This window comes from Anguilla rostrata, chromosome 4, assembly GCF_018555375.3.
Source record: "Anguilla rostrata isolate EN2019 chromosome 4, ASM1855537v3, whole genome shotgun sequence".
Taxonomy (NCBI): Eukaryota; Metazoa; Chordata; class Actinopteri; order Anguilliformes; family Anguillidae; genus Anguilla; species Anguilla rostrata.
Genome location: NC_057936.1, coordinates 67,178,734 through 67,188,693, shown reverse-complemented (window position 1 = coordinate 67,188,693; position 9,960 = coordinate 67,178,734). Strand labels below are relative to the sequence as shown.

Here is a 9,960-nt window from a genome sequence, read left to right as displayed (position 1 = left end):
CAGCCATCAGAAATACACCCCAGATGAACTGGTGTCCCTTCTCTCGTCACGCATCAACACGATAAAGCGGAAGCGGTACAAGTCGCGCGACTCACATCTGTACCAGAAGCTCTCCAGGCTGCACTCCCGGAAGACTCTCTTCTCCTCGTCCGTGGGAACATAACCCATGTCTACTGGACTCTGCTCCGTGCACGATACACAGCATATCAAGTCAACAGGACAACACAAACAGACAGAAACCAGTCATACAAAAACTTCCTGCTCTCGACATCTGTATCAATCTCGATACATAACTGCCGTTATAGCTATAAAAACCCTGTATCGCTGCGTCTTAACTGCAACAATAAAGTGGATCTTTTATGGAATGGGTAACGCTAACGTTCGCTTAGCACAGATACCGCTCAAACACAGCCAGCCATCTATCGATATGATAAACCAGACGTACAGATTAACCTACCGAGTCTACAAATTAGATTAACATATAACGTTAGATGGCTCGATAACAGTTAGTGAACTTGTGTCGTGTCTTGTGTTCTGTTATGGAGAAAGGGGTGTTTTTAATAAGACAAGCAAGGGAAAGGCGTTTTAATAAGACAAGCGAGTTAGCTGCGTTAGCAATGTAGCCAAGTGCGCCATTAGAATTCTGACTTAAACTATCCTGACTCACCGTAAATTACAGGCATGAAACAGCGAAGACAAACTGAAGTTGTTAGGCAACGTTTTCTAGCTGGCCAGTTACGACATAATCTTAGTTGAGCAATTTACCCACTTCCAGTTATCATAGCTTGCTCACGTTTGCTGTAAACCAAGCTGATTAGCAATCATGGCTAGCAAAGCTTAAACATGGGTTAGCCAGCGATGCTTGTGGTTACCTGAGGTGAAACCCCGTGTTGCGGGAATCCCGAAGACGCCTGAGACATCCTCAACGGTGTGTTGTGGCTATAACAGAGATTTCTCAGAAACCCATAGAATAATAATCCAATGGGGCGAGTCACAAAATACACCTCCAAGAACACAGGACTATATAAAACAACACACGTCGCAAATGACCTCCAGACGAACTACCCCGATTACCCCGGATGCACTTGCTCAAACAGGACACAGTTTATAGGTCTCTGTGCTCTGACCATAGAGCTCTGACAGTTTAGCAAATGAGATCACTTTAAAAGGACTGTTCACTTTCTGGGATGTTTCGGGGTATTACTTCAGTTTTCGATTAGCCCATGCAGTTTTGTGCGATGAAGGATATTTTACACCATGTAACGTCCTAAAGTTTATGACGAGCTGCCACCTTTTACAATCGCTGATACTGTGGTGTGGCTGTTCGTTGTCTATTGCATGCAGAAATGCAATTCAACAGAAGTAACCCCAATCGCAGCCTTTACTGTGGCTTTATGTTCCCAGAGGCTGTTTACATGAACAGATTGGTCTTATAGCGTTTATTCACAATTATAAAAAGTTTCTATATTTTGTGCGTAGCTAATATTTTTGAAAAAGGGAATTTGGGAATATATTGTATAGACATAGGCTACTGGAGACATAACGGGTGTACAAGCTGCTTTGCATTTACTCAAGTGTATTTTCTTACCCTTTAATGTTCCTATACCTGACATTTTAAAGCTGGTATGTCGTTAGGAACTTATACATGCACAATATCATTCATTGCACACAATAACTATGGCCCAGTGGAAAACATACACCGAAACTAAAACAATATAAAGACAAACCCAGAAAATGTAACTATCCCTTCAGTATTTTAGAAATCACTGGCCCTGCTGCGCTGTGATTAACTTTGATCTCTCTCTTCACTTTTTGACTTTACATGATGACCATATACATAAACAACTGTTCCCACAGGTAATTGTCTAGGTAATTGTTTTTATGTTAGTTTTTTAATCTCCCTTGTCATAGGCTGCAGAAAAACTCATATCCCAGTGATATATTGGGAGAATTATTGTGCTGTCCATTTAGCTCATATTGGATCTGTAATGACTTGTGGAGACTGGTCTGAAGGACCCCTGTCTGGACTTGCATGTTGCTGCAATCTCACATATTTACTTGACATGCAAGGAGCTGCAATATTAGAACTATTCAGTGCAGTTTGCTTATGGAAAAACATGTGACTGGTTTAGTACAATATATTTTCTATAAGAGCTCAAAAATTCACAGACAGTAGATATAATTGGAACTCTCCACTTCTTCTAATATACACTATAAGGTAAATTCCACAAAATTGTATTTCTACAGTATTCATTTCGAGTTGTTGTGAGGACTCCGGAACAGACATTTACCCAACCAGTCAACTGTGGATCCCTATAATTTTAGTAAAACTGCACCAATCGTGGACCGTACCATCTCCAACATGGCGACAGGTTGTCAGATATTCAACCAATCGCATGACGGAAGAGTTATGGGTGGATACAATTTTGACCAACCATAAACCAACAGAGGCGGGGAAAAGTGGTCCGAGTTTGACAGCGGCATTCACCTATCAGAAACGGCCGTTAACGATGCTCTTAAGCCCGAGCTCCACCAATCATGTGAGCGGGAAGGACGGTACTGTAGCAAGACGTCGAGTTTTAGCTGTTAAAAAAAGAAAAAGGAACATTCTAAAATAACGAAGGGAAAATAACGAGATTGGGGTCGTTGCCTTGTTGTTGCGATTACTCAAGTGTGATTGTTATTGGATACACATTGGAAACATCAAGTTTCTTCGTACAAAAAATAAAATTGCTAGCTATTGAAAGCTAGCTAAAGCGCACTTTACGGAAGGTAAGAACGGTCAGATTTTTGAATCAGTTCGCTTGCAGTTATTAGTCTATCAGGCGTAAGCAAACTACCACGAACAGTCCGTCTTTATGAGTGCCAGTTTGTTAGCTTCCTAGCTGGCTAACGACACACTGTTGTTGACCTGCTTTTGTGTAAAAGATTAACGTGTCGATTAACGAGTGACGATGTAGCCAGTGAGCTTTAGTTATGTTTTCGTGGCGAGCTAACCAAGTAGTCTAATATACGAATAGCCTGTGAGCTAACACCGTACGTAGCTAGTTAACACAGCTAGCTAGCTAACGGTCGCCAGTTTGTGAAATTAAGGTAGTGCTTGCTTGTTGACTAGTTTAGCTATACGGGAAGGAAGGCAGGGATTTTGTGTTTCCCCTTTTCCGTATTGTCAAAAGTGTTGCAGCTTTAGTTGTCTGAAAACTCCTGTATGTGGCTAACAATTAATTAAGTCGATAGCCCTACACTTGGCTAATGTTAGCTTGGTTGGCTTGTATTCTTCAGATGATGCAGCTAGCTACATATACGGGCTTAACATTAGTTAGCTAACGTCAGCTGATTGCCTGTCTATCATAGTTTGTAGGTCCATATGACTTGTCTGATTGCTAACTATGTTAGCGGGCTAGCTAATCCTAGTCCATTGCTGGCTATCTAACGTTAGCAGACTTGGTTGTTCTATCTTGGTAATTTAGACTAGAGTTTGTGGCCAATAAGAAAATTTTTTTTTTTAACAAACTGGCTTACTAGCTATCTGGTTCGATTTGGCCATAAACGGTGTAAGTTAGCTGACCTTACCTGCTTGGTTGGCAAATTTGCAGGGTGCCTTGTTACAAACTGCATCGCTGTTACAATCATGCAAGTCGGATTGCTCGCTTCAGTAATTAACATTACACAGTGAAACGCCTCACGCCGTTCTTAAGTTGAGGCTTAACATTAACCAATTAGCTCTAGCTATTAATTATTTCACCGGTTCTTCCTCTGTAGTGTTGAAATTGTCGTAGGTGTCTCGCTGAATGTGAAACTTTCTTCAATACGGGAGACAAAGTGTGACACAGTAAACACAAAGGCACGGATAGCACATTATCTGTCGCAGTAGTGGTACTGGGACGCAGTGTTGTTACCAGTGCCATACCCGAATAAGTGCAGACATGATGGCTGTGTTTTATGTGCTGGTTTTGCGTGCGATTTACATTTGTTAGTTTATAGGCATCTCGCTATCCGATTTATTCGCTATCATTGGGGACTAGCTAACGTCAGAGGTGCTTCACCTTCCTTGCGTGAGTGATATGTTCTGAACGCGTGTACATTTATTACCTATCTGTTCAACATCAGAGTTGGTGTTGGGTGTGTGATTGTAAAAGTTTGACAAACCATGCTGGATGTATCATATAAACTTAATTTATAATACGAGCTGGTGTAAATGACATCCATATTAGTTACCTCATTTTACCAAGTTTGAGAAGTGACATATAAAGTAAAGAAGTTCTGTCTAAACCTACTGGAGTTTATTTCTTTCTACCTGTCGGTTAAGCGCTTGCCAGCACAGTGCCAGTTAACTCAATTACGCTTCTGTTGCAAAGTTTTCTTGCGAACATTTGGGCTTGACTTGCGTGTGGCTCTTGGATGTTTTCTTAATCTCAGTAATATGCCATGATTTGGGCGACTCTTTGGAAGTATGTACCTGGCGTTCCGTCCGGGCGCAGACCCTGACTGAGCTCCATAGCAGGCCGTGGGATTTGTCACGTCCAGACGAGTGCCTTCGCCGTGGGTCCCCCTGCAGAGCAGGCTGCTCTAAACCCTGAGCTTTACTCCCCCAGCGTGCCGAACGATGTAGCTTAAGGTGAAGTGTGTGTGTGAGAGTGTGTGCATGTATGTGTGCGCGTGTGAGTGTGTGTGTGTGTGTGTGTGTGAGTGTGTGTGCATGTATGTGTGCGCGTGTGAGTGTGTGAGAGTGTGTGTGTGCGTGTGTGCATGTATGTGTGCGCGTGTGATTGAGTGTGTGAGAGTGTGTGTGTGTTTGTGAGTGTGTGTGATTGAGTGTGTATGTGTGAGAGTGAGAGTGAGTGTGTGTGTTGGTGCACGTGTGTGTGTGTGTGTGTGTGTGTGTGTGTGTGTGTGTGTGTGTGTGTGTGTGTGCAGAATGTTCATGGAGCTGCACAATGGGGGCTTGTGTTCCCGCTGCTGTTGATAACGCTGCCTCCCGCTTTCTCTGGGTGCTGAAGAATCCGAACAGTATTCTGGCACGGTTGTGGGAGGAAAGCTAATTCAGACGTGGGCCTGTGAACACAAAGGCCTTACAACGCGCTTCTCTAACTGTGCTGCGAGTCCTGGGCTCGCCACGTCTTTTCACTGAAAGGGCAGAGCTTGAGCGATCGCTGATCCGCTTGCTGATGGGATTCAGGGGTGCCAGGACATTGCTGTGCATTTCCGGGTCTGTAAGACGGAGCTTTAAAAGGGCTAGTCTTTGTTTAAACACATGTAAACTGGCTGTATTGTTGAATCTGTAGGTTTGCAAAAAAATTTAAATTAACTGGAGACCCGACAGCAGTGACTGCTGCCCCCCATGCTGTTTAACAGGGGGACAGTGTGACAGTGCCCTTCCAGTGTCTGATGCTGTGATTGGACATGATCATCCCCGCTCTGTGCTGGGATAAGCTAATGGTGGTTTGTGTTGAAGTGTCTGTTGGAGGAACAGAGAGTCTGCAGCCAGATACTGTCTGATGATGGAATACTGTAAATCCCACGGCTGTTTGTGTAACAGTGATTGTGTCCTGTTGCCTCTCTGACCTGTCTATATGTGTTTAATTATAACTCAGCTCTGTGTGTGTATATCCAACTGCTGTGTGTGTGTGTTTTAATCTTGTGAGTGTTTTAATGAAAGGTTATCTAACCCAAAGGGATTAGGACAAGAGTAGGTTAAACCTCTGTCCAGAAACGGTTTAATACAAGGAAGAGGGCACATGTACACACACACTCACACGCACACATGCACACACACACACACATACACATGCGTACCTACCTGCTGCCATGTTGTGTTTGTCCTCTTGGCTCAATTAGTTATTACAATGCAATGTCTGGCCCCCAAGCCATTTTAATCACTTGGTAAACAATGATTAGCTTCTGGGAAATGGTTGTATTCTTCTCCATCACAATGGTGTAATTGCAAAAATGGTAAAGTTTTTCAGTGTTGCTGGGTGGCTCATCCTGCTGGTGGATTGACCTGCATACTGTGCTGTCTCAGAACTAGCGTTCCCATGATTCAGTACTGTGGTTTGAGCTGCAGACTGCTGTCAGGGTTGTGCTGGGAGATGGAGTTTAGAAGCTCATTTGAGTGGTGGCTCACACTCTGTCAGCCTCGGGCTAAACCGAGGCAGGGACGTGCAGTTCCTCTAATCTGATAATCAGGTGTTGTGCGAGTCCTGCTCTTCGTGCATAATGACTCTGTAAGGGGCTGAGGCGCTGCTTCCTGGCTGTGTGTCAGCAGTCATCATGTGCTGCTAATCGAGCACACTGCTAATCGAGCGCCCTGCTAATCGTGCGCCCTGCACGAGCTCCTGCTAATGAGCCCTGTAATCGAGCTCCCTGCTAATCGAGCTCCCTGCTAATCGAGCGCCCTGCTAATCGGGCTCCCTGCTAATCGAGCGCCCTGCTAATCGGGCTCCCTGCTAATCGAGCGCGCTGCTAATCGAGCGCGCTGCTAATCGAGCTTCCTGCTAATCGAGCTCCCTGCTAATCGAGCGAACTGCTAATCGAGCGAGCTGCTAATCGAGCGCGCTGCTAATCGAGCTCCCTGCTAATCGAGCTCCCTGCTAATCGAACGCACTGCTAATCGAGCGCGCTGCTAATCGAGCTCCCTGCTAATCGAGCACGCTGCTAATCGAGCTCCCTGCTAATCGAACGCGCTGCTAATCGAGCTCCCTGCTAATCGAGCTCCCTGCTAATCGAGCTCCCTGCTAATCGAACGCGCTGCTAATCGAGCTCCCTGCTAATCGAGCGAACTGCTAATCGAGCTCCCTGCTAATCGAGCGCGCTGCTAATCGAACGCGCTGCTAATCGAGCGCGCTGCTAATCGAGCGAACTGCTAATCGAGTGCCGCACAGGAAGTGAGCACCGGAGCGCTGATATGAGAGCTGTGATGACGGAGCAGTCTCAGTCGCAGAGTGGAGTACGCCTGGTGCCTAGAAGAGCGCAGCTTCTCATTCAGCATATTCTGATTCCCAAAAGAGACGGCAGACCAACCTGTAGGGTTCAACACTTGTGTTTTTCACACGTTTTCAAAATTAATGTTTTTTTTGCACTTGCCTGGTTGGGCAAGCTGATTAGAAACTTACTGACTGAAACTAATTTTATAACTTTATTTTGTTTATTTTTCTGTGCTAGCAGACAGTCTGCCCTACTTTCATAATTTGCTATTTACGGGAACAGTAGAGAGTGTACTGTGATCCTTTTATAGCAAGTTAATCTTACAGTTACTTACAACTACTAGAAGCATTAACTAGTGGTTTAGAAAGTATTAGATTTAGTTTGGTCATGAACAATGAGTGTTAATTTCATTTTCATACTTCCTTCTTTGTCATTTCATAAGTGGCTCCACCTCTTCCCCTCCAAGGTTAGGGCCAGAGAGGCTGCTTCAGATGCAGCAGGCCGGGGCAAGAGGAAGCCATGCACTGCCCATCCCCACCGGCCTAACTATCCAAGCTACACGCAAGCTGAAATCAAGGCTGCTGCACTGTCCCACAAACTGAAATTACAGTCATTCGGAGAGGACGGGTTGTTGATCTTCGCTGCAGTGATTCAGAGAAGAGTCCCTCAGTCAGTCTCTCTCAGTCAGTCCCTCAGTCAGTCTCTCTCAGTCCCTCAGTCAGTCTCTCTCAGTCCCTCAGTCAGTCTCTCAGTCTCTCCGCCTGTCTCTCAGTCTGTCCCTTATGAGCTCCCCTGGCCCTGGCCTTGGTCTTCCTCCCAGCTGCTCATGCTCTGCTGCCAGGGAGGGCGCTCTCTACCCTGTCTTTATACTTCCTTTCGTCAGCCCTAATCTGTCTTTTTATGTCTTTCTGAACAGTGCTCAGTTCCCTATGAGTAACTGTTTCTATTAAGCAGAGTCTTTAATTCCTTTCAAATGCCATGGATTTTTCTGGAAACGGTCTGTAAGTTTCTGTGGGGATTACAAGGTTAATGGAGTGATTGAAATAGCTGGGCAGCACATCTGTCAGTTTGTTTAAATTCAGTGTGGTAGTCTCAGCCGAGCCCCATATAGTGCAGTCAAGGCACCCTTGTAATTTAGTGGTTCCAAATATGGACAGTTTTCTCCACAGGTTTTTCTGCCGCCCGCGTAGAAAATGTTTTATGTTCAGAGTGCCCGATGGAGGCCGAGAAACGGCATCGGAGCACATTTCCTTAAGAGGTCTAGTCCCCGAGCTTGAACTTGGCGGAAGGGGGTGGGGGGAGGAGGAGGGAGGAGGAGGATGGGGGTCGTCAGGGGTGAGAATCTAGCCTCTGAGTCAAACAGAACATCGGTCGCTCTTGTGGCATTGTCTTTTGGGGAATATTTGCAATGGTTAAAAAAGTTGCGCGAATTTGCGTGGAAGATAGACTGGATGCAGAGAGAGGCGTTATAATAGTAATTCTGTGTCAAGTGTACTTCATTCTGCACTGCAAACAGACACCCTGCTAAACCGTATCTCCAGGCTGCATATAGGTCTCTGTCTTGCCTGAAGATGGCCAGTCCTTGTGGGTAAACCTCGTTATCCGGAGTGTGTTTCTGTGGCCACTTTTCTCTGCAGGCAGTAATGCAGGCTACCCTGTTTTTCCTTTGGGGCCTCAGTGGCAAAGATGTTTGTCAGCTTCTCTGTGAATCCTCTGAGCATTAATTAGCAGCGTAGTGGGGAGGGCAGGTTTGTTGGGTTAGGGTTAGTGGGGAGGGCAGGTTTGTTGGGTTAGGGTTAGTGGGGAGGGCAGGTTTGTTGCGTTAAGGTTAGTGGGGAGGGCAGGTTTGTTGGGTTAGGTTAGGTAGTGGAGGGCAGGTTTGTTGGGTTAGGGTTAGTCGGGAGGGCAGGTTTGTTGGGTTAGGGTTAGTGGGAGGGCAGGTTTGTTGGGTTAGGGTTAGTCGGGGGGGCAGGTTTGTTGGGTCAGGGTTAGTGGGGAGGGCAGGTTTGTTGGGTTAGGGTTAGTCGGGAGGGCAGGTTTGTTGGGTTAGGGTTAGTGGGGAGGGCAGGTTTGTTGGGTTAGGGTTTGTCGGGAGGGCAGGTTTGTTGGGTTCGAGTTAGGGTTAGTCGGGGGGCAGGTTTGTTGGGTCAGGGTTAGTGGGGAGGGCAGGTTTTGGGTTAGGGTTAGGGTTAGTCGGGGGGCAGGTTTGTTGGGTCAGGGTTAGTGGGGAGGGCAGGTTTGTTGGGTTAGTGGGTTAGTCGGGGGGCAGGTTTGTTGGGTAGGGTTATGGGGAGGGCAGGTTTGTTGGGTTGAGGTTAGGGTTAGTCGGGGGGCAGGTTTGTTGGGTTAGGGTTAGTTAGTGGGAGGCAGGTTTGTTGGGTTAGGGTTAGGGTTAGTCGGGGGGGCAGGTTTGTTGGGTCAGGGTTAGTGGGAGGGTTGTGGGTAGGTGAGTTGGGGCAGGTTTGTTGGGTTAGGGTTAGGGTGAGGCAGTTGTGGGTAGAGGTAGGGGGCAGGTTTGTTGGGTCAGGGTTAGTGGGGAGGGCAGGTTTGTTGGGTTAGGGTTAGGTTAGTGGGAGGGCAGGTTTGTTGGGTCAGGTTAGTGGGGAGGGCAGGTTTGTTGGGTTAGGGTTAGTGGGGAGGGCAGGTTTGTTGGGTCAGGGTTAGGTTAGGGGGGGGCAGGTTTGTTGGGTCAGGGTTAGTGGGGAGGGCAGGTTTGTTGGGTTAGGGTTAGGGTTAGTCGGGGGGGCAGGTTTGTTGGGTCAAGGTTAGTGGGGAGGGCAGGTTTGTTGGGTTAGGGTTAGGGTTAGCGGGGAGGGCAGGTTTGTTGCCAGGCCTTTTAAGCCAGCCTGGCCCTAACTGTGCCAACTTTTCCCCGTTTGCTCTTGTGTAGTAGGAAACCTATTTTCAGCCACGCTGGAGTCGTTTTGATAAGTGCAGCGTCCGGAGCATAATTCGGAGTGCAGTCCGCAGTGTCACAGACATTCTCCGCTGTAGCTGACCACACTGCCCGTAGCGTCTCAGTGTGAGTCCTCAGAC

General features: G+C 46.7%; 1 protein-coding gene across 1 annotated transcript in view; it reads right to left on the bottom strand.

The window, feature by feature from the left end:
- The window catches only part of ociad1 (OCIA domain containing 1), a 4,602-nt gene extending 3,509 nt beyond the window's left edge, over window positions 1-1,093 (bottom strand). Inside the window, exons 1-2 of the mRNA XM_064334163.1 lie at window positions 873-1,093; window positions 96-180 (exon numbers count right to left, since the gene is read on the bottom strand). Of these exons, the coding sequence (XP_064190233.1) occupies window positions 96-180; window positions 873-920 (133 nt within the window). The 5' untranslated portion in view covers window positions 921-1,093. The remainder of the gene's footprint in view (window positions 1-95; window positions 181-872) is intronic.
- Between the last annotated feature and the right edge of the window lie 8,867 nt (window positions 1,094-9,960).